The 22344-nt window shown below is 43.4% G+C and overlaps 1 protein-coding gene across 1 annotated transcript in view; it reads left to right on the top strand.

The window, feature by feature from the left end:
* The window catches only part of LOC142471329 (uncharacterized), a 68958-nt gene extending 48606 nt beyond the window's left edge, over positions 1–20352 (top strand). Inside the window, 1 exon segment of the mRNA XM_075578165.1 lies at positions 19236–20352. Coding sequence (XP_075434280.1) covers positions 19236–19969 — 734 coding nt within the window. The 3' untranslated portion in view covers positions 19970–20352.
* The last annotated feature ends 1992 nt before the right edge of the window (positions 20353–22344 follow it).

Genomic DNA, 22344 nt, shown 5'->3' with positions numbered 1-22344 from the left:
TCACAGGATTCCTACTTAAACAAACATACAGTATACCAAAAAGTTTGCAAATGTGTGTGGCTTAAGAACTAAAGATGTAAACATATCAGGAAAAATGCAATGCACATTGTCTTAATGCTTGGTGAATCGCTTGCAAATTGTGACGCAACAACAATTTTTTCTGCCACAAAAAAAGGGAAAATTTTGGCTGCTTTGCAACCCTGGGGGAAAAAAATATTGCACATCTTTAGTCTTTGCCCTTGTTTTTCCTAAAATGAAATCATAAATTTGTCACTTTTGATGGTTTTATGGAAAAAAAGATCATTTAACACGTTGTCTTTTAAAATATGGAATACTAGTGTTGTGTTTGTTTTTTAAATATAACAATTAAAATAACGTGTTTGTGACCTTGTTTTAAGAGTTAAAAAAAATTGTTTCTTTCTCATTTCCAAGGTACAATTTTTTTTTAAAGCGTTTTATTATTTATTGTTAAAGTAGTTTGTAGCACAGGCATCACTCTGAATGTTTTAGGCTGCGGCCACGCTGCCGCTGAGTGCCAGGGTTGCCACCACCAACTGATGGGCAACCCGGATAATTATTTTTTTTGCACCTCCCGGCATTAAATGTCATATATTGAACAAAAAATAGCCCCATTTAAAAAATGATTTATTCACAGTGTCTGCCCATATGAATTTTAATAGGATCACCCTCTTACACACTAAGACTAACCCCATAGACATTAAGGCTGCGGCCATGCTGCCGCTGAGCGCACTCATGCTTGAGAGCGGTGACGTCACCAACTCTCGAAGCATGAGCGCTCGGCTGCCCTGCTAAATTTTGCAAACGCGAGCGGGGCTACATGGATCAGGGCTATTTGTTTGTGTGCTGATTCACTTTCACTGAAGAAAACACGTCAAGCGCGCTCAGTGCCAGCGTGGACGCAGCCTTATGGATTTACCCTCTTAAAAAAACAAACAACCAAAAAAAACCCAGTCTCTGACGTGCTTGATGACTGTAGGGGAGGGCAAGGACCCATCTATACATCCCTTGTGTTGTGAAGCTGCAGCACTGATGGGGTTAACCCAGGCTCTTTCCACATTTGTACAGTAAATGCCCCATATTGGAACAAACACTCCCTAATCTGGTTCTTATTAGGTAGGTAACCCTATCTCTCTCTCACCCCCTCCTATCTCTCCCACCCCCTCCTATCTCTCCTCTCTTTCCCACGCTCTCTCTACCTCAATTCCATCTTTTTCACCCCCTCCTATCTCTCTCCCCTAACCCAGATCAGTGACCTGTAGTAGCTGGCTTCAGTGCATACAAAGGAAGACTTGACTTCTGTGTTCGGGCACTGTGCGCTCCACCACAGCCATCCAATCTTCTGACGCCTGGCTCCTGCTTCATTAACGTGTGCGCACGACCTAGCCCACCCACCCCGAGATTAAAGGGGCCAACCCGTAGCCCGGAGAAGGGTGTGTCAAACCCGAAGTCTCCAGGTCAAACACCGCTGAGCACGCTCATGCTTGAGAGAGGTGATGTCACCAACTATCCAAGAGTGAGTGCAGGCATAGTTTGGGGCTATTTCTGTGTGTGATGTGTGTTTGGCTGTGTGCATTAACTGCTGCTGAGCGCGCTTGAAAATCATTATTTTTTTTGTCTCCCCAAGCGCCGAGCTTGGGAGAGCGTACGTACCCGTCCACGAGCGTGCGTGCCACGTGAGCGTGGCCGTGCAGATTTACATTCTCTGAAGTAAACGCGCTCAGCGGTAGCGTGGACGCAGCCAAACTACCAATCATTCCGTTTACAATGTTATTGTTCACAGAAATGTAGCCATTTATTTTATAAAAATATCAAACCTAAAAAGCATACAAATTGTTATTTTGATGTGTTTAAAAAAATTTTTTTTTTTAAACAAATTAACACATTAAAAAAATGGTACCTTTCAAATCTTAACCACAAATTGCTCTTGAGTTGATATAAGTATGTTGGTGGGTTGACTGTATCCGCCCTTTCAGCTTTTGTTTAGCTATTTGCATATTGTTGGTGCTGTGTGATTTTGTGTCCGTGTAGGTTTCTGGGAGTTGTAGTCCGCTTTCTTTACAGAAACTATTACAGATTTGGTCTGCTAAACCACAAGTCCCAGAATACCTCGGGCTCACAGCAGTTTCATTGGTGGCATGAATATGCTCCCTCCCCCTCCTCCCCCCTCCCTAGGCTATCTACGTAGACAAAGGGCTTTGCAAGGTAAGCGTATGTGGTTGAGAAACATGGATTTGGCCAACACGCAGTTCTACAGGTTGTTATTGCTATTGGTTTCCGATAACCTTTAGTTTATGCTACACAAGAAGCAAACCTTGAAATGCTGCCATTGTGTGGGAGAGATGCTGTGACTCGGCTCCAGTCACATGGCTGTTGCACTGGGTCAGTCCCTGCACATTATCATACACACACAAAGCTTTTATCATGGAATCTTGTATGCACATTTTTTTGTTGTTTCTTTCACTGGCAAGAGGGAGCAGCAAAGCAAAAACCATTCCTGGCAGGAGAATAGATAGTGTGTGAATATGTAAAACAACCTTGTAACGATTAGAGGTTGTCATGTTTTTGCACAAAACAACAAAAATTACCATTTTATTTTGTATGCCATACACTGTTGTATCCTTACACTTTGGTTCCAGTTTTACTTGTACTCATCATTCTGAGGGGACGGGTTGGCGGGATATTTGACTGGGGGCCAAAGTGCAGGAATCGGAAGACTAGTGACCCCACACACCCGGAAAATTCACAGCATATTCCGCACACACACCCGGTACAATCACACCGTACACCACACGCACACAACCGGTACATTCACACCGTACACCACACGCACACAACCGGTACATTTACACCGTACACCACACTCCAGGTAAATTCATATCATACACCACACGCACACACTCCAGGTAAATTCATATCATACACCACACGCACACACTCCAGGTAAATTCATATCATACACCACACGCACACACTCCAGGTAAATTCACACCATACAAATACTCCAGGTAAATTCATATCATACACCGCACACACACCCGTTAAATTCACAGCATACACCATACACACACTTGGTAAATTCACACCATGCACAACACACACACTTGGTACATTCACACCACACACAAACACACACACACACACTTGGTAAATTGAAAGCATACATCACACACACCGGTAAGTTCACACCATACACCACGCACATACACGGTAAATTCACACCATACAACACACACTTGGTAAACTCACAGCATACACTACACAAACCAGGTAACTTCACACCACACACACAAGGTACATTCACAAAATGCACACACATACACACCAGGTAAATTTACAGAAACTTACACACTGGGTGAATTCACACCACACACCAGATAAATTCACACAATGCACACACTGGGTAAATACACACACACAGTACATAGTTACATAGTAGATGAGGTTGAAAAAAGACTTCCGTCCATCAAGTTTAACCTATGCTAAATTTAGACAACAGATACTTTATCCTATATCTATACTTATTGATCCAGAGGAAGGCAAACAAAAAACCCCATTAAGGGGAAAAATTAATTCTTTCCTGACTCCAAGAATTGGCAATCGGATTAATCCCTGGATCAACATCCTTCCCATGTATACTTATTTGGTATATCCCTGTATACCTTTCCCAACTAAAAAGATGTCCAAACTTTTTTTGAACAAATCTATTGTATCTGTGGAACAAGGCAACCTCTTCTGGCGCTGAGGCAAGGATGTAGAGGGATATGCTTGAAACTTCTTCTGTTGGACTAAGACCTCAGGAAAAAAGAGAAAAAGAAAAAACATGCAGGAAGCCTGCAATGGTGTATTACCCAAGGGATAACAATAAAGTTAATATAAGGAGCAATTTATTATAAAGTTAAAATGACCATGGATATGCAAAGTTATACAAACATGATTAAAAAGAATTAAATAAAATGAATGAGTGCCTAGCACTAGATGGTGGTATGGATAGGTGCCTAAGCACTACCCAGACTTTGAACTTGAAACTTGGTCCAAGATTTCTTCGTTTGTTCCGCCTGGTTAAAATTGAAAACCTACTCACCAGACGTGAATAGGTAATAAGCACTGGTTTAGTGGTCTTTGCCGCCGGGATCGCCTTTAGCCTGGTGGTGTATTCGTCTGCTGCTGCCGGGGATCAGATTCTGTGCTCCGTCATGAATCTCTTCCTGGAAACACACGATCCGCTCGCGCAATGACGTCACCAATGTTAGTCCACTGCTACGGTGTCCCAACGTTGCCAGAAAACCTTCAGGATCCCTGACGAAGAAAGACACCAATAGAGCTTTCGAAACGCGTTGGAAGGTTTTCTGGCAACGTTGGGACACCGTAGCAGTGGACTAACATTGGTGACGTCATTGCGCGAGCGGATCGTGTGTTTCCAGGAAGAGATTCATGACGGAGCACAGAATCTGATCCCCGGCAGCAGCAGACGAATACACCACCAGGCTAAAGGCGATCCCGGCGGCAAAGACCACTAAACCAGTGCTTATTACCTATTCACGTCTGGTGAGTAGGTTTTCAATTTTAACCAGGCGGAACAAACGAAGAAATCTTGGACCAAGTTTCAAGTTCAAAGTCTGGGTAGTGCTTAGGCACCTATCCATACCACCATCTAGTGCTAGGCACTCATTCATTTTATTTAATTCTTTTTAATCATGTTTGTATAATTTTGCATATCCATGGTCATTTTAACTTTATAATAAATTGCTCCTTATATTAACTTTATTGTTATCCCTTGGGTAATACACCATTGCAGGCTTCCTGCATGTTTTTTCTTTTTCTCTTTTTTCCTGAGGTCTTAGTCCAACAGAAGAAGTTTCAAGCATATCCCTCTACATCCTTGCCTCAGCGCCAGAAGAGGTTGCCTTGTTCCACGAATCCAATTCTGGGTGAAAGATACCAGAACAATCTCCTCAGGCAGCTCCAGGACTACCATTTGGACAATTGTATCAAAGGTCATTTCTATAAGAATTTATTTGGTTGTTTGCATAAGCGCTGATTTTACACCTATTTTTTCACCTATAAATCTATTGTATCTGCCATCACAGTCTCCATGGGTAATGAATACCACATTTTAACTGCCCTTACTGTAAAGAACCCTTTCCTTTGTTGCTGGTGAAATTTCCTTTCCTCCAACCTTAAGGGATAGCCCCGAGTCCTTTGTACTGCCCGTGGGATGAATCGTTCTTTTGAAAGCTCCTTGTATTGTCCCTGAATATATTTGTATAGAGTTATCATATCCCCTCTTAGACGCCTCTTTTCTAATGTAAATAAATCTAATTTAGATAGCCTCTCCTCATAAGTTAGAATGTCCATCCCCTTTATTAATTTGGTGGCTCTTCTCTGCATTCTCTCTAGTTCCATAATGTATTTTCTTAGGATTGGCGCCCAAAATTGTACTCCCTATTCAAGGTGTGGTCTTACTAATGCTTTGTAAAGGGGCATAATTATGTTTACTTCCCTTCCATCCATTGCCCGTTTGATGCAAGATAAGATCTTGTTTGCCTTTGCAGCTACTGCATGACATTGGGCACTATTGCTAAGCCTGCTGTCTACAAGCACTCCTAAATCCTTCTCCATCAAGTATTCCCCCAATATATCTCCATTTAATTTGTAAGTTGCCTTTTTATTCTTGTATCCCAATTGCATAACCTTACATTTATCTGTATTAAACCTCATCTGCCATTTACCTGCCCACATTTCCAGTCTCTCCAAGTCCTTCTGAAGAGAAATTACATCCTGCTCTGATTCTATTACCTTACACAATTTAGTATCATCAGCAAAGATGGAGACTTTGCTCTCGATCCCAACCTCAAGGTCATTAATAAACAAGTTAAAAAGCAGGGGTCCCAGTACCGATCCCTGAGGTACTCCACTCACAACTTTAGCCCAACCTGAAAAAGTTTCATTTATGACAACCCTCTGTTGTCTGTCCTTTAACCAGTTTTCAATCCAGGTGCATATATTATTACTGAGTCCAACTTTCTTTATTTTGTACACCAACCTCTTGTGTGAAACCGTATCAAAAGCCTTTGCAAAATCTAAGTAGACCACATCAACTGCATTACCCTGGTCTAAATTCCTACTTCCCTCCTCAAAGAAACAAATAAGGTTAGTTTGGCAAGATCTATCCTTCATAAATCCATGCTGACTATTACTAATAATTTTGTTTTCCATTAGGTATTCCTGAATATTATCCCGTATTAAACCTTCAAGTAGTTTCCCTACTATTGAAGTCAGGCTTACAGGTCTGTAATTTCCCGGTTGTGATCTAGCTCCATTTTTAAATATAGGCACCATATCTGCTTTACGCCAATCTTGTGGTACTGAGCCTGTGGAAATGGAGTCCTTGAATATTAAATATAATGGTTTTGCTATTACTGAGCTTAACTCCTTGAGAACTCTTGGATGTATGCCATCGGGGCCAGGTGCCTTATTTACTTTAATTTTTTGAAGTCGCTTATGAACTTCTTCCTCAGTTAACCAATTGTTCATTAATATGGAGGTTGTGGCTTCCTCCTGCGGAACTACCATTGAACTTGATTCTTCCCTGGTAAACACAGAGGCAAAGAATTTGTTTAATACCTCAGCTTTTTCCTTATCTCCAATAATCTGCCTACCCATCTCACACTGAAAGGATCCTATATTTTCTTTTCTCATTTTTTTGTTATTAAGGTACTTAAAGAATTTTTTAGGGTTGACCTTACTTTCAGTAAATTCACAACACACACGCACTCACCAGGAAAACACCACAAAGACACACAGTGTAAATTCACACCACTTACATATACAAGGTAAATTCACAACAATCATACACAAACACCAGGTAAATTAACACCATACACACATTAGGTAAATGCACACCATACACATGCACAACACACACTGGGTAAATTCACAGCATACTGCACCGACACACTTTATTCGAGCAAATACCCAGTATGTACCTGGCAAATACCTGGAATGCGCCGCTCCTCACCTCTGACAAGCCCCGTTGCGTTTGCCTTCCCAGCCTGGGTTCATGCCTGGCTGACGGGCGGCTGATCTGTTAAATTATAATGATTAGGATTTAATAGGCTGCAATGCTTCGCGTGTCTACCAGATGGCATAAATTCATGAATTGTAATGCAGTATATATATATATATATATATATACTGTGCAGTATTGCAGCCAGCGGGAATAAAATGCTTCAATCCCTGCCTGGAAAATACCTCAATGCACTCGGGCAGAAAACAGTCACAAACCTCAATACACCCGGGTATACCCGAATTCGTGGGACTAGCCGAGCTCGAATAAAGTGTGTCGCCAGTGTACACTACACAAACCAGGTAACCACACCACACAAACAAGGTACATTCACACAATGCACACACATACACACCAGGTAAATTCACGCCACACACACACACGGTAAATTCATAACACACGCACCAGGAAAACACCACAAAAACACGCACACAGAGTGTAAATCCACACTACACACACACAGTAAATTCACAACACTCATACACACACAAGGTAAATTAACACCATACACACATTAGGTAAATGTGCACACACACACACACACTTGGTAAATTCACACACCGGGTAAATTCACACTATACACACACCGGGTAAATTCACACCCCCCCCATACACACACAGTGAATTCACACCACACACACCAGGTAAATTCACACCACACACACACCAGGTAAATTCACACCACTTACACACTAGGTGAATTCACACCACATACACACTGGGTGAATTCACACTACACACCAGATAAATTCACACAATGCACACACTGGGTAAATACACACACACAGTAAATTCACAACACACACGCACGCACCAGGAAAACACCACAAACACACACAGGGTAAATTCACACCACATACACATACACATACAAGTTAAATTCACAACAATCATACACACACACCAGGTAAATTAACACCATACACACATTAGGTAAATTCACACCATACACACACCAGGCAACTTTATACCACACACACCAGGTAAATTCACAACACATACACACTGTGAATTCACATCACACACACACCGGGTAACTTAACACCACACACACCAGTTAAATTCACATAATGCACACACACACACCAGGTAAATTCACACCACACACACACTGGGTAAATACACACACACAAACACAATCTCACTCACACACGGTAAATTCATAACACACTCACGCACCAGGAAAACACCACAAAAATACACACACACACACACACCAGGTAAATTAACACCATACACACACACTAGGTAAATGCACACCATACACTTGCACACACACACACACACACACACACACACACACACACACACACACACACACACACACTATCATCCCGAAGGAGAATCGGACAATAGCTATTGTATATTTTACGTATTTTTTGAGCCATCTGATTATATTGTGTGATAAAGGAAACTTCATTTTTAAACTCAGTGGATTGTTTGTTCTTATTATCATATTCCAACAGAGTGGATCTGTCTATTTGTTCAACTTGTGCAACAATATTATCTAATTGGCTCTCTGAATATTTTCTATTTATAAATTTGTTTTTCAGTTCATTAGCCTGAACAGCAAACTTCTCATCATCTGAGCAGTTGCGTTTCAGACGAACGAACTGCCCCTTTGATATGTTGTTAATCCATTGAGGATTATGATGGCTGTCTCCCATCAAATAATTATCTTGTGCAGATTAAAAAAAAAAAAGTCTTAGTTTGAATAATATTATTGATAATACTAATACTTAAATCTAAAAAATGTGTAACTGTAAACTGAAGATTTATATTATTGTTGTTGAGATATAACATAAAGGTATTGTAAGGTCCGGGGGAACACCTCTCTCTAAAGGGGTTCCTCCCGCGACTTTACTTACCCCCGCTCCAGCTCTGCCTCCTCGCCGCCGCGGGCGGGATCTTCCTGCTCCTCCGCTTCCCGCGGCGACTACTGATCTCGCGCATGCGCGCGCACGGCCGAGGACCTTTACGTCCTCCCTCAGGAGGAGTTCCCGCCCCCAGCTGAGGCTGCGCGCGCCTCTCCCGCGCGGCGCACACGCCTGATGCGCGTGCACCGCTCATAAGCTGCACATCTAGCGCAGCTGTGGTAAGTTTCTCCCTACCAATCCCTATCTTCCCTCTTCCCTGGGGCCGCTCCCTCGTTACTCCCCCTCTCCCTATTGGTCCTTCCTCCTACTTATACCTTGCTCAGCCATTCATTCTTTGGCTGAGCATAGCTTTGTATGACCTGTGTTAACCACGGTCGTGCCTGCCTCAGTTCCTCTCTCTTTGTCTCCTTAGTGATCCCTTGTGTACCGAACCGGCCTGGCTGTGCATCCGCTCTGGACTTCTACTCTTGGTTTGTATCCTGACCTCCTGGACTCCCCGACCCCTTTACCTCGGTTTGCGGATTCCGACCTAACTCCCGGCTCTGGACCCCAGGCTCTCGGTACCACCTATCTTCTGGAACCTCCATTCTCGTCTGGCGAGTATCTTACTTTATCTTATACTTCTAGACGTTTCCAGACGCCTATTTTCCACTTTCCAGGCATGTCCCCGTAGCTGTGGGTGCAGTTTGTTACCCATCTCACCTCAGTTTCGGGGTCCCTCCTTGTCCGTGGTGAGCACAGCGTAACAGGTATCAAGTTGTTCATGACTCCCTGACCAAATAAAAATCACATCATCGATGTAGCGGCGCCAGAGCACCAGGTTTGCACCTACAGGGCAGTTGTTTCAAATATAATATTCCTCCCAACTGCCCATAAATAGGTTGGCATAACTCGGCGCAAACTTCTCGTAAGTGCACCCTTTATAGGCTTGGGTGGGATTTGTATTTTTTAAGTTAAGAGTGTTACAGATATTTGCGCTATGGTGGTTTTCTTTTCTCTCCCGAGATAACCCACACATACCAAGTAATTTGGCTGCAGTGCCACAGATTGTGATTTGCCCTCACTTAGTCACGAACATGTGAGTATAAACATTGGAGGTTTATTAGAAATCTATCCACATCAGTTTATACATACTATCCTATTGGTGTTTTTATTGTATTTTTTTTTGCATACATGACTGTCGTCCTTACACCTTTCTGGAACCACTGCATTTGAAGAAACTGGGAAACGTTTTTTTTCCATTGAAGGTTTAGTAGAGGGTTTCATTCCACTTATTTCGAATTTCATGTGTGACACGTCCCATTTTTGGGATTCACGTCACTGGACATATTTTTTATATATATATTCATTCTTTTCACTGTATTAGTGGTTTTTCACTATACAATCACGTTAAATTCACTGTATTTATTTACACACTTCTATATTTTTGGATGTGTGACCACCATTCACATGCACTTCCTTAAAGTGATTTATCATTAAAGTTTGCCTGTTACAGAGCGCCTTCCTAGACACTTTTTTTGTCTTGCATTATTGCATAATGCAAAATATACTGATAATATCATGCGATATTGGGTATTTTGTTCAATCTGGTGCTTCAGGGCTTAATGAGCTACAGTTTGAGTTTAAAAATACAATATATTGGGTTTGTAATGAGTCAGGACTTTTCCTGGGTCTGTGCTATTCTTTAAAGAGGACTTAATTGTGATTGGTGATACATTATATAAATATACCAATGCCCTAAAATAGGTGTAAATATATTTGTGATCAGTTTAAAACAATATTAAAGTGGTTATCTTAACCGATAAGTGTTGTAATAAAAACTGAACCAAGTGGTGAGGCGCATGCACGGTGGCTGACTGAATGGACGTGTGAGCCGTTGGCTCCGTTCACAACCGGCAAATTATTAAATAAAGAAAGCACTAAAACCATGGAGATCCCCCCCCCAAACATATTTTCCCAAGCAGCTAAAAGTGCGAGGATGTCGAAGGGGACGAGATCCAAAAGACCCTCCACAGTCCTAACTGATTATTTTACAAAAGGAGATACGGCGCGCGCCAAGGGCCACGAGGGGCCCACACAGAGCGGCACCGACTCGAAGGAAGAGGAGGAGGAGGAGGAAAATGGCAGAGAAAACCAAGTAATGCGGAGAAGGGAGATGAAGGAATTCAGTCTCGATATCAAACGGTGTCTCCAAATGGAATTAGCTGCACTGCGGGCCGATATTGGTAGCATAGGAGTGCGTACGGACTCCCTGGAGAAAAAGCTGGACTCTACTATAAAAGCCCTGCATAAAACTGACAAGCAGCTGGCCCAAGTAAAGGACACGGTGCGGGACCTCACGGACAGGCATTAGGACTTGGAAAATCACGATCGGCGCAACAACATGCGGCTCGGGGTGCCGGAAGAAGAAACGGATCCAGAGGATTTCCTGGGAAGATAGCTGACACAACTAATGCCTGATAGATCCGAGCAGGACACTCATCTGGACCGGTGTCACGGCCCTGAGGTCGAAGCCGCAGCAAGGGACACCCCCCCGCGACATCATAGCGCGCTTCCACTTTTTCTAAATAAGAGTCTGTCAAATGACCCGCAATTATGCTGCGTTCGAGGGCCACAAACTCCAAGCTTACCAGGACAAATCCCCCACCATCCTCCTTAAAAGAAGGCAGTTTACCCCCATCACCAAGGTGCTCCGCGATGAGGGGATCCGGTACAGATGGCTATATTTGTTCGGCCTCTTGGTCCCCCGAAACGGGGCCTCACACACACTGAAGCGCCTGGAGGAGGGGGGGAGCTTTCCCACCAAGCTGGGGCTCCATGACAAAATCCCGGAGGACGCAGCTGGAGGAAGAACAGCCCCGGATCCAACTTGGAGGGAGGCGGGAAGAGCAGGCAGCCCCGCAGCCCTAAATGAGGAGATGCTGCAGGGACTCAATTAAAAATTCAATTAAACGCTTACCTTTGATGTTCCTGTTGTTGCTGCTGAAGCCCTACAGTTGTGGGCACTGGAGGGGCCCTGTTGGAAAAATGACCCATACTACCTCTTAAGCCCAGCGGTGCACCTCAGAGACTGGCGGCCATCTTGGTTCAGCTCCGGCGGTAGACTGGGATCGAGGAGGAGCCGGATGACGTAAGAGAGGAGGAGCCGGTGACCCTCGCGAGAAGTCCCGGCGGAAAGGGACTGTGTACCTCCAAGATGGCGGCGGGAAGAACCGGATGGGGCGGAGACAGCTATACACACCGGAAGTGCCGAGAAGCGCCGAAAATAAAGGAACTTCCACACATAGCCGGGGAAAGAGAGAGAGGAACGGGGAGAGAGAGGGAGAGGAGTAGATATAGGGGGGAGGAGAGGAAAAGATGAAGTTGGAGGTAGGGGCAAAGGTAGGGGCATAGAGTTAGCAGAGGATAGAGGCAGCGGGGGCAAGAGAGGGGACGCTGGTGAGTTGTTAATGGGTTTTTCGATCAGTTGATTTAGTGCTTTAGAAGTTAAAACTTGTTCAGAAATAATAAAGTTAATGCCAAAGATAATGGGATGCCGGCTGAGACTGAGGTCTAGCCGTCGCCATGTGTCTGCGTTCTCGGGTTGGGGCAGATGCCCTAGACCTCGAGAAAGTCCTTGGGAGAAGGTGGAGCGGAGCGGCCCTGGTAACGGGAGGAGGACTGGAGGGGGCTCTGTCGGACTCCACCAACCCGAAGGCAAGGGTGGGGCAGTGGTCGCAGACCACGGATGCCTTTCCCAGCTTGTTTTCTATGTTTTTCTTGTCTTTTTCCCCTTATGTGTCCCATGTCCCTTGTGTATCCTCCCCATCCCACCCCTTCTCCTGCCTAGGTGGTGTCCCGCCGAAGTTGGGCAAAACGTTGTGCACTGCAGAGGAACAGAGGCTCCCCAGCGCACGCCAGACACTCCAACTAGAGACACAACAGACGAGAGGTGAGACTACACATACACCATGACTCTAACCTTTATTTCACATAACGCCAAAGGGCTGAACTGTCCCCGTAAAAGGAAGATAGCACTCACTGACTACAAAAGAAAGAGGGCTGATATTGTGTTAATTCAGGAAACACATTTTAGCACCACACCAGCTTCCCTAAATACTTTGATAAACAGTTAAAACAAGTATATCTGTCTTCTGCAAAGGAGAAGAAACGTGGAGTGGCAATATTGATTCACAATAGAGTGAGGCTGGTGGTGGATAATGTGAAAACAGACAAGGAGGGCAGGTTTCTTATGCTTACGGGGTCCATCAATCAGCAACCAATAACGATTGTCACAATATATGCCCCAAATGGTCATGACCCGACCTTCTTCTCAACAACATTCGCTACCATACGAAAATACAGTAAAGGCGCCCTGATAGTAGGTGGTGACTTCAACACAGTGCTGAACACAACCCTAGACAGATCAGGCTCACACAGGCCTAGAACAATGCCTCGACCCACGGCCCTGGAACAAGGGCTAAAGGACTTGCAGTTTGTCGATGTCTGGAGGGAGCTACACCCACTAAACAAAAATGACACCTTTTATTCACACCCACATGACTCATTCAGCAGAATCGATTACTTCTTTGTCTCTAGTAGACTGGTCCCAAAGATCGCCCATGCTGGGATCCACGATATTTAGTGGTCAGATCACGCACCCATAGAGCTAATGTGCACACAGATAGGGCTGGACAGGCCAGGAGCAAATTGAAAACTAAACGAATCCCTCTTAAAAATCCCCGAATTGCAGGAGAAGGTTGGAGAGGAAATCAAATGTTTTTTTAGAGAAAATGAAGGAAGCGTTCGTTCCCACATAACCCTCTGGGAGGCGCATAAAGCAACACTAAGAGGGGTATTGATTAGTTTAGCGGCCAAGAAAAAAAGAGAGCAACGCGAAAATCATAAAAGAGCAAACAGAATTAAAGAACTTATGGGAGCAACACAAGAGTTCCCCAAATTCGGCCACCCTCCAACGAATCAGGGACACCCAGATTAAGTTGAATCTCCTTCTTGTTTCCCAGGCTGAGAAATCGTTAAGTTGGTCAAAGAGAAGATTCTTTGAAAAAGCAAACTAGCCAGATACCCTGCTGGCCAACATGATTAACTCTAAAACGAATAACTATAACATACAGGCCTTGCGTTTAGAATCGGGGGGGATTTTGGCCAACCCTAAAAATATTGTAGGGGAGTTCAAGACCTTTTACGAAAAACTATATGATGGGGGAAAAGTGTCCCGATCTGCAGGAACGGACAAGGCCCTAAAAGATTTTTTAAAGGGCTTGAATCTAGTCTGAGCGAGTCAGAGAGGTAATGGGTAGTGATTTCACAATGGAGGCAATAACAGAGGTTATCAAAAACCTAAAACCCTCTAAAGCCCCGGGTCCCAACGGATACTCGAATCTTTACTACAAAAAATTTAGGAAACAATTGACTCCACATCTCCTCCGCATGTTTAACCAGGTTCTCGGAGGTACCCCCTTCCCCCAACACATGCTCTAAGCGTCCATCTCGGTAATACACAAACAGGGAAAAGACCCCCAGGACTGTAGAAGCTACAGACCAATATCACTGATTAATTCGGACATAAAAATGTATGCGAAACTATTGGCCAATAGATTGGGTCTCATCCTACCCAGACTGGTGCACCCAGATCAAGTCGGGTTTATCCCGGGTCGGCAGTCATCAGATAACACCCGACAATTATTGACTGATAGAAATAACCAATTCACGATCAATACCAGTTATGGTGCTCAGTCTGGATGCATAAAAAGCGTTCGATAGGATAGACTGGCCCTACTTGGAAGCCACGCTTGGAGCATTTGGGATGGGAGATAAATTGATAAAGGCTATATTCGCTCTATATTCGGCCCCGTCAGCTAGGGTTACCCACCAGGGATTTGCTTCAGATCCCTTTCAAATTAAGAGTGGAACGAGGCAGGAATGCCCGCTCTCCCCCCTCCTCTTTGCATTGTGTATGGAGCCATTGGCTGCTCAGATACGTGATAGCAAGGACATCACGGGTATTGACATTGGAAGCCAGCCACATAAGGTGGCACTGTATGCGGAGGATGTTTTCCTGACAATATCTAAACCCCTTACCTCTCTACCAAACTTATTCGATTTGTTGGGGAGATTCAACAGGATCTCCGGATTCAAAATTAATCAGTCTAAATCAGACGCTCTAAATATAAATCTCCCCAAGCACTTGGAGAAATTGATTGCCATAAATTTCAACTTCAATTGGCAACAGCACCACATTAAATATCTAGGCATCAATGTCACTAAGTCATACAACACGCTGTACCAAGCAAACTACCCCAGACTGATGCAAACTCTGAGAGGGGACATTAAGAGATGGGCCACTCAGAAAATTTTGTGGATTGGTAAGATCCACTGTGTTAAAAAGAACTTGTTCCACGCCTTCTATATCTTTACCAAACCCTTCCGGTGCCAATAGGATTGAAGGATTCCCTCTCGCTTCAATATGTGATAGATAAATTTATCTGGGGAGGGAAGAAGGCGAGGGTGGGCAAACAGATCATGCGTAAACAAACGGGGTCAGGAACGCTAGCGGTACCTTGCTTGTTGTCTTACTACAATGCGGCGCAATTATGCCAAATTGTGCAATGGCACACTAACCCAGACTCAAAAAGATGGGTCGCTCTAGAAAAATATCTTTGCTCCCCTATGGAGTTGGAACATCTGATTTGGCTTCCCAAAAAGGTGCGATTAGGCGCCAAATTGCCGCTATCCTCAATGACCAACTCGCTTTCAGTATGGGAGGCCACCAGGCTCAAATGCACATTGACTCACAAGTCATCAGGTATGACCCCACTGTGGGACAATCCACTATTTGCTCCGGGCTGGACCAATGCTGACTTTACTATCTGGAAACATAAAAATATTAATAGGCTAGTGGATCTGGAGGGTAGACGAGGCATACAAACATTTGATTTACTCAAATCCAGCAAAAATATCCCCAATGCTGAGTTTTTCAGATAACTCCAGATCAGAGCATTCTACCAGGCATCTCAGCCCCATACCCCTTTGACGAATTTCGTAAAGCTCTGTCAATCAAGGGCATCCACTAAGGGACTTACATCGCAGATGTACAAGGAAGTAACCGGGTCTAGCGCGACAGTGACGGACAAAACAGGATACATGACTAGATGGGAACACGACTTGGGAAAGATACTAGAATTAGAGGAGTGGACAAAGATTGTGACGGCGACATCTAAAAGCTCCATGTGAACGACCTTAAGGGAGAACGCATATAAGGTTATGATGCGATGGTACCATACCCCCACAAAATTGACAAAATTTCTGCCCAGTTACTCCCCATTGTGCCCTAGGCAATGTGGACAGCATGCAGACCTGTTACACATGCTGTGGTCTTGCCCCAAGATCGTCCCAGTCTGGGAATCGATTAAAGATTGGCTGAATAAGATCCTAGGCAAATCCATACCAATGGAGCCATGGCTGTTCCTCCTGAACAGGCCGAATCCAGGGCTTTCCAAAGGCGAAAATAAATTAGTAGCGCACTTTGCGATGGCGGTACGAGGGGAGATTGCAGCACGATGGAAACAAAATGAAATCCCACTAATTGCTAAGATTCGGAATCGGATTTGGTCGGTCTGCCAGATGGAGAAGTTGACAAGTCTGGTCAACGACACTGGTACAAATTTTCTAAAAGTCTGGTTACCATGGCTGGCCCAGACAGACATACCGGGGGGGGGAGGGAAAGGGCCACGATTTGGTATTAATAGAGGTATGTGCGTTCTCCCTCAAGATGGCCAAAGGGGGCGAAATGGACTAAGTGGTCCCACTAGAAATGCACAGCCAGTGACAGACAGAGACTTGAGTGTAGGTCATAGCCGAAGCTAGGAGAGCACTCTGTCTCCTCGGACGCAGAGAGCCAGCTGGCTCAAAAACAGACGTGGAGCCACGGTAGGAGGATCCACCCCCCCCATATCACCCCCACCCCCTTCTCTTCCCTGGGGGCTGTGTGTCTGTCTATTTGTCTGCCCTGCTTGTCTGTAAGTTGATGTACCTACATACAACTGAGTTTCATCAATCGCAGGTTGATCCTGTGTTACAACTGTATACTATGTATGTAAACTATGTACGTGACTAATAAAATTTAAGTTGAAAAAAAAAAAAAAACCCAGAACCAAGTGAATAAAATAAAACCTGTTCCATTCACGTGTGTATATGTGAGGTCACTGCAGCTGTTCAAATAGGATGGCTCCGCAACCAATACTAGAACAAAAAACAAAAAGAGAGAACAGCGCAAGACCTCATAGTGTAGTATATAAAAATTGTATTAAATACATTCAGCAGGTGAGTATTGCACGTACATTAAAATTATAATTAACAGGCATGACATTTTATGGACATGTTACCACAACAGCTAGCAGCGTGGAATTACTCAGGACTCAGCTGGGCTAGGGATGGGATGAGTTCTTGTCTCTCCCCAGGGGTTCTTGAGTTTTTTCTCCCCTCAGATCAGCATTGTCTCACTGGATGGACTGTATTAATCCTTACACAAGACCCGCTGCACGCTGATGCTGTGTGACTCCGTTGTTTTATACACGTTTATGCCGTCACTCAGAATGTCTCGTCCAGCATAGGGAGCTGTAGCGCTGGCAACGTGTGGTGTAGCCTGCTACACGTCAGTGCTCCGCAACGGGCTGTCCGATGCGCGCTGATGATGTCACACAGAGCGGGTTGGAGCAATAAAATGTCCATACACTGACATAAATGTTAGGTAAAGGCAGATTCTTAGACTCCAGGGAATACAAACTGGAACACGTCCTATTCCAACGCGTTTCGTAAATCAATTACTTCGTCAGGGAATTCCTCAAGGAGAGCAGAACTATCCACATTGATGAGCAGCACACTTGGAGGATTTGTATCATTTACCTCTTCCTCCCATACTCTATTTTGTTCAGGCTTGGTTTTAGAGTATCTATGCTTAATTGTGCCAACATTGGGGACATTATCCTGTTAGACATGAGGACACTAATGTCTGCTCATTTGTACCTTGTACTGTGTAGATTTGCATTTTCCTGAGATTGAGGATTTACATGTAGATTAATACATGTATGTCTGTTTAGGGGACCTCATTTGTAAGGTTTACATATTTGTGTGCTTTACTCAGAGATATTAATCCTGGTAGTTGACAGTACACCAGGGTTAGTTGACTTTAGTATACAGCATGTATTATTTGACTTCTGTCTTCTTGCTGATTTTTTGAGGGATGTTTAGGTGGAGGGATATTATATAGGGAAGTACCCCAGACAATTTTAGTTTGTGGGAACGGGCCTCAGGAAGGGGAATCTTTGTCCCCGAAACGGTCGTTGCCTCCCTATAATATATCACCTTTACCTTACAGTATGTTATAAGTCACCCGTGTTTTACTCTTTTTTTTTTGTCTACTGCTTTTTCTTTTCCCCCTATGGTTGTTATCCCCCATGTTTTTTCCCCACTTCCCTCACACTCCAGACTTGGGATTTTTTGTGTAGCCCTCTTTTTTCATGTTAGGCTCCCCCCTAGCCTATAATAGGGTTGGCTTATGTTTTACATTTATTGTTTCAATACATTACTGTTAGTTTTCCATTGATTTTTTTGACTCATTTTTTCATTTTTTGAGTGCTGGGAACACTCATATCTATACTGTTTTCTTACATGTTCCATATTTGATGTTTTCTGGGTAGACATTGTGAAGCAAGTTTGATAGTCTACAGAAAACTGCAGTGAAGAACTGTTTTAAGTGATGGGCAACGTTTAAAACATAGTCCCACACTTTTACAGGTATATGATATTCCAGCTTAATTAACAGATTTAACAGAAATGTTCAAATATTCTACTTTTTCATCTTGACATGCTATATGTTTATTTTCACAGGGTTAAGAGTTCATGAGGTGAGGATAAACAAACATAGTTCAAATCTATCATATGATTCTGTACAATGGAAGAGAACACTGTGGAATGTCATCTTGAAGAAGAAAACGGCAGGAGCCCATGCAAAGCAACCAATCAAACAAAGTCTCCCAAAACCTCATGCAAAAAATCTACTTCACTTGGAAGACACATTTTCATAAACACTAATCCAGTAGAGCATAAAGAGGCACAAAATGCATCTGGGGCAAATGAGTCATCTAAGAAAAGGAAGAGAAAAAATGTGCAAATAAAGAAACATGAGCAAACAAAAAGTTATACATTTCGTAAAAGTGGCAAAAAGTGTCCTGAAATATCAGGATATAAAATTAAAAATAGAACCCTTGCAGAAAAACGATTTGGATGTACTGATTGTGGAAAAAGCTTTACTCGCAGGTCATCTCTTGTTACACACCACAGAATCCACACAGGAGAGAAGCCATTTGTTTGTATTGAATGTGGTAAAAGCTTTACTGATAGCTCAAATCTTGTCAAACACCAGAGAACCCACACAGGAGAGAGACCCTATGCGTGCACGGAATGTGGGAAAACCTTTACAGATAGCTCCAATCTTATTGCACATCAGAGAGCCCACACTGGGGAGAGGCCTTATGTATGCAATGACTGTGCAAAGAGCTTTACTCTTATTTCAAATCTTGTTACTCACCAGCGAGCTCACACAGGTGAGAGGCCGTATGAATGCACTGAATGTGGGAAAAGATTTTCTCGCAGTTCACATCTTGTTACTCACCAGAGAGCCCACAGAGGAGAGAGGCCATATGCATGCAGTGAATGTGGGAGACGCTTTACTCAGATCTCAAATCTTATTGCACATCAGAGAGCCCACACAGGACTGAGGCCCTATTCGTGTACTGATTGTGGAAAAAGTTACACACAGAGATCAAATCTTATTGAACATCAGAGAACCCACACAGGAGAAAGACCCTATATCTGCACTGAGTGTGGAAAAAATTTCAGTCAAAACTCAAGTCTTATTAAACACCGAAGAGTACACATGAAAAATGTTAAGCGAGAGCAGATAGAGGAATCGAGTGAGAAAATAATTGTTGACTGGAATACTTGATAACAGATATTGACCAGACAGTAGAAAAAAACAGTTGCATTTTGTTTGGTTTCTTCTTCTTCTGCTTTATAGAAGAAATACATGAAGCAATCTCTCATAACTACCCAGGATATCCATACTTGAGAAAAATGCATATAAAAAAAAATGTCTCTAAAGGAACCAGAGATTGATGCAGTCTATGTGCAGACAAAATGACATAATTGCCACATTGGCAGTTAAGTCACTTGACTGGTTCTCTGCCTGATATTCTTTATGATGGTTCATCTCTCCTTCACCCTCATATTTGTGTAGTACAGTATTGTATTTGCTTTGATTTACAGCTAAATACCCACAATGTTTGTTGCTTTCCCACTACTGGTTCTCATAAATGTTAAAGAAATGTCTTCATCTATATTTTAAATGAAAAGCACTATTAAATGTTAATGTTGTAGGGCCTTCATCCATAATAGTTCTTATTGTTAAGTAATGGACACACATAATCCAAAATTGCCACATTTTTGTGTGTGACCTCACTATTAAGTACGTAAGTTGCATTGATGATGCAATTTAAGACACCTCTAAGGGCAGACTTATATTTACAATTTTCCATATATAATATATCAAATATAAATCAGTATTATATGTAATTAAGGTACTTAAAGGAAAGTCTGTGATAGATCCACAGGCGAGCCAAAAGAATTGCGTTATAGGTGCACACCTGGGCAATTTATAACATAACCTTTAATGGATAAAATAAACAGACTTAGTGTAACATTTGTGCAGTGGACAGAAAATCAAATGGTAACATATTGTGACAAACACAGGACACCCTTTATCTAAATCTATAGTTAAGTAGAGACGGGTACAACTGTGTAACCTACATTGGAAAACATGCTAGAAGCAGGAACAAGGTACATTATGTGTGGTTGATTTCAAGTGCTGGTTGTTTAAAGTGTGTGCAGTTAGAACCAGAAGCAGTGCTGGTTGTTTAAAGTGTGTGCAGTTAGAACCAGAAGCAGTTTGAACAAGGAAGCGGTTAACCAAGGTATAGTTATTGAAGTATAGTTTACTGTTAGTACTTCTAAACTTTATAGTTGCTAGAATGAGCAGGATTGAAAATGCCACTCAATGCACATCTTGCCACATGTATGTGCACTTGGAGTAGCTGTTCCAAGGAGCATACCGCTGTGAAAAGTGTGAACGGGTGGTCTCTTTAGAGTCAGAGATTGCTGATCTGAAGAGGCAACTTGCAATGTTGAGGGACATTGGCAATCTTGAAAGGGAATTAGAGCTCAATGAGCAGGCCCTTGCTTCGACTAGTGGTGCAGATGGTGGCGCTGTTAGTGAGGAGCAGATAAGTAGCTTGGTTGCTGTTAGTGAGGAGCAGGTAGGTAGCTGGGTGACTGTTAGAAGGGGAAGCAGGGGCAATTGGGAGAGGCAGGCCTTTTCTGAGCTGACACATCCCAATAGATTTGCCATGTTGAATGAAGATATTGGGAATATTGGGGCAGAAATGGCAAGGCTGGGGGAGACTAATTCCTCTACCAGCCAGGGGAATAGTTCCTCCAGCACAGTGGGGACTCGGGATGCTCAGATACAAAGAAAGATTGTGGTGGTAGGGGACTCCATTATTAGGAAGGTAGATAGGGCAATCTGTTGCCAGGACCGCATGAACCGAACAGTTTGTTGTCTCCCGGGTGCTCGGGTTCGGCACATTGCGGATCGGGTAGACAGATTGTTGGGGGGGCTGGGATTGACCCGGCGGTCTTGGTACACGTTGGCACCAATGACAAAGTTAGAGAAAGATGGAGGGCCCTAAAAAATAATTACAGGGATCTAGGCCAAAAGCTTAAGGCAAGGACCTCCAAGGTAGTATTTTCTGAAATACTACCAGTGCCATGCGCTACCGCAGGGAGACAGTCAGAGATCAGGGAGGTTAATGCATGGCTAAGAAAGTGGTGCAGGAAGGAGGGGTTTGGGTTTTTAGAGCACTGTGACTCCTTTTCTGAGAGGTGCCATCTATATTCTAGGGACGGATTGCACCTCAATGAAGGGGGATCTTCTGTGCTAGGGGGGAGAATGCTAAAAAGGTTGGAGGAGATTTTAAACTAGGATGGAGGGGGGAGGGGAATGAAACAGATAATGAACTAAATGGAATAGATGAGGATACAAGGTTGTATGGAGGTAGAATGGGGGCAAGTGCAAGTTTGACAAGCAGTCATTTACCATATTTACCCATAGTAAATACAGATAATACTAGAAAACTTCTAAAGACTAAACAAAGTGGGCGCAGAAAGAAAGGAGCAGATAAGATAATAGTACAGGCTGAAAAAAACTGAAATGCATGCTTGCTAATGCAAGAAGCCTCAAAGATAAAATGGGGGAGCTTGAATTAA

The sequence above is a fragment of the Ascaphus truei genome, chromosome 20, assembly GCF_040206685.1.
Source record: "Ascaphus truei isolate aAscTru1 chromosome 20, aAscTru1.hap1, whole genome shotgun sequence".
In the NCBI taxonomy this organism is placed as follows: domain Eukaryota; kingdom Metazoa; phylum Chordata; class Amphibia; order Anura; family Ascaphidae; genus Ascaphus; species Ascaphus truei.
Note: the sequence above shows the minus strand (reverse complement) of the source record. Positions and strands in the feature narration are given on the sequence as shown.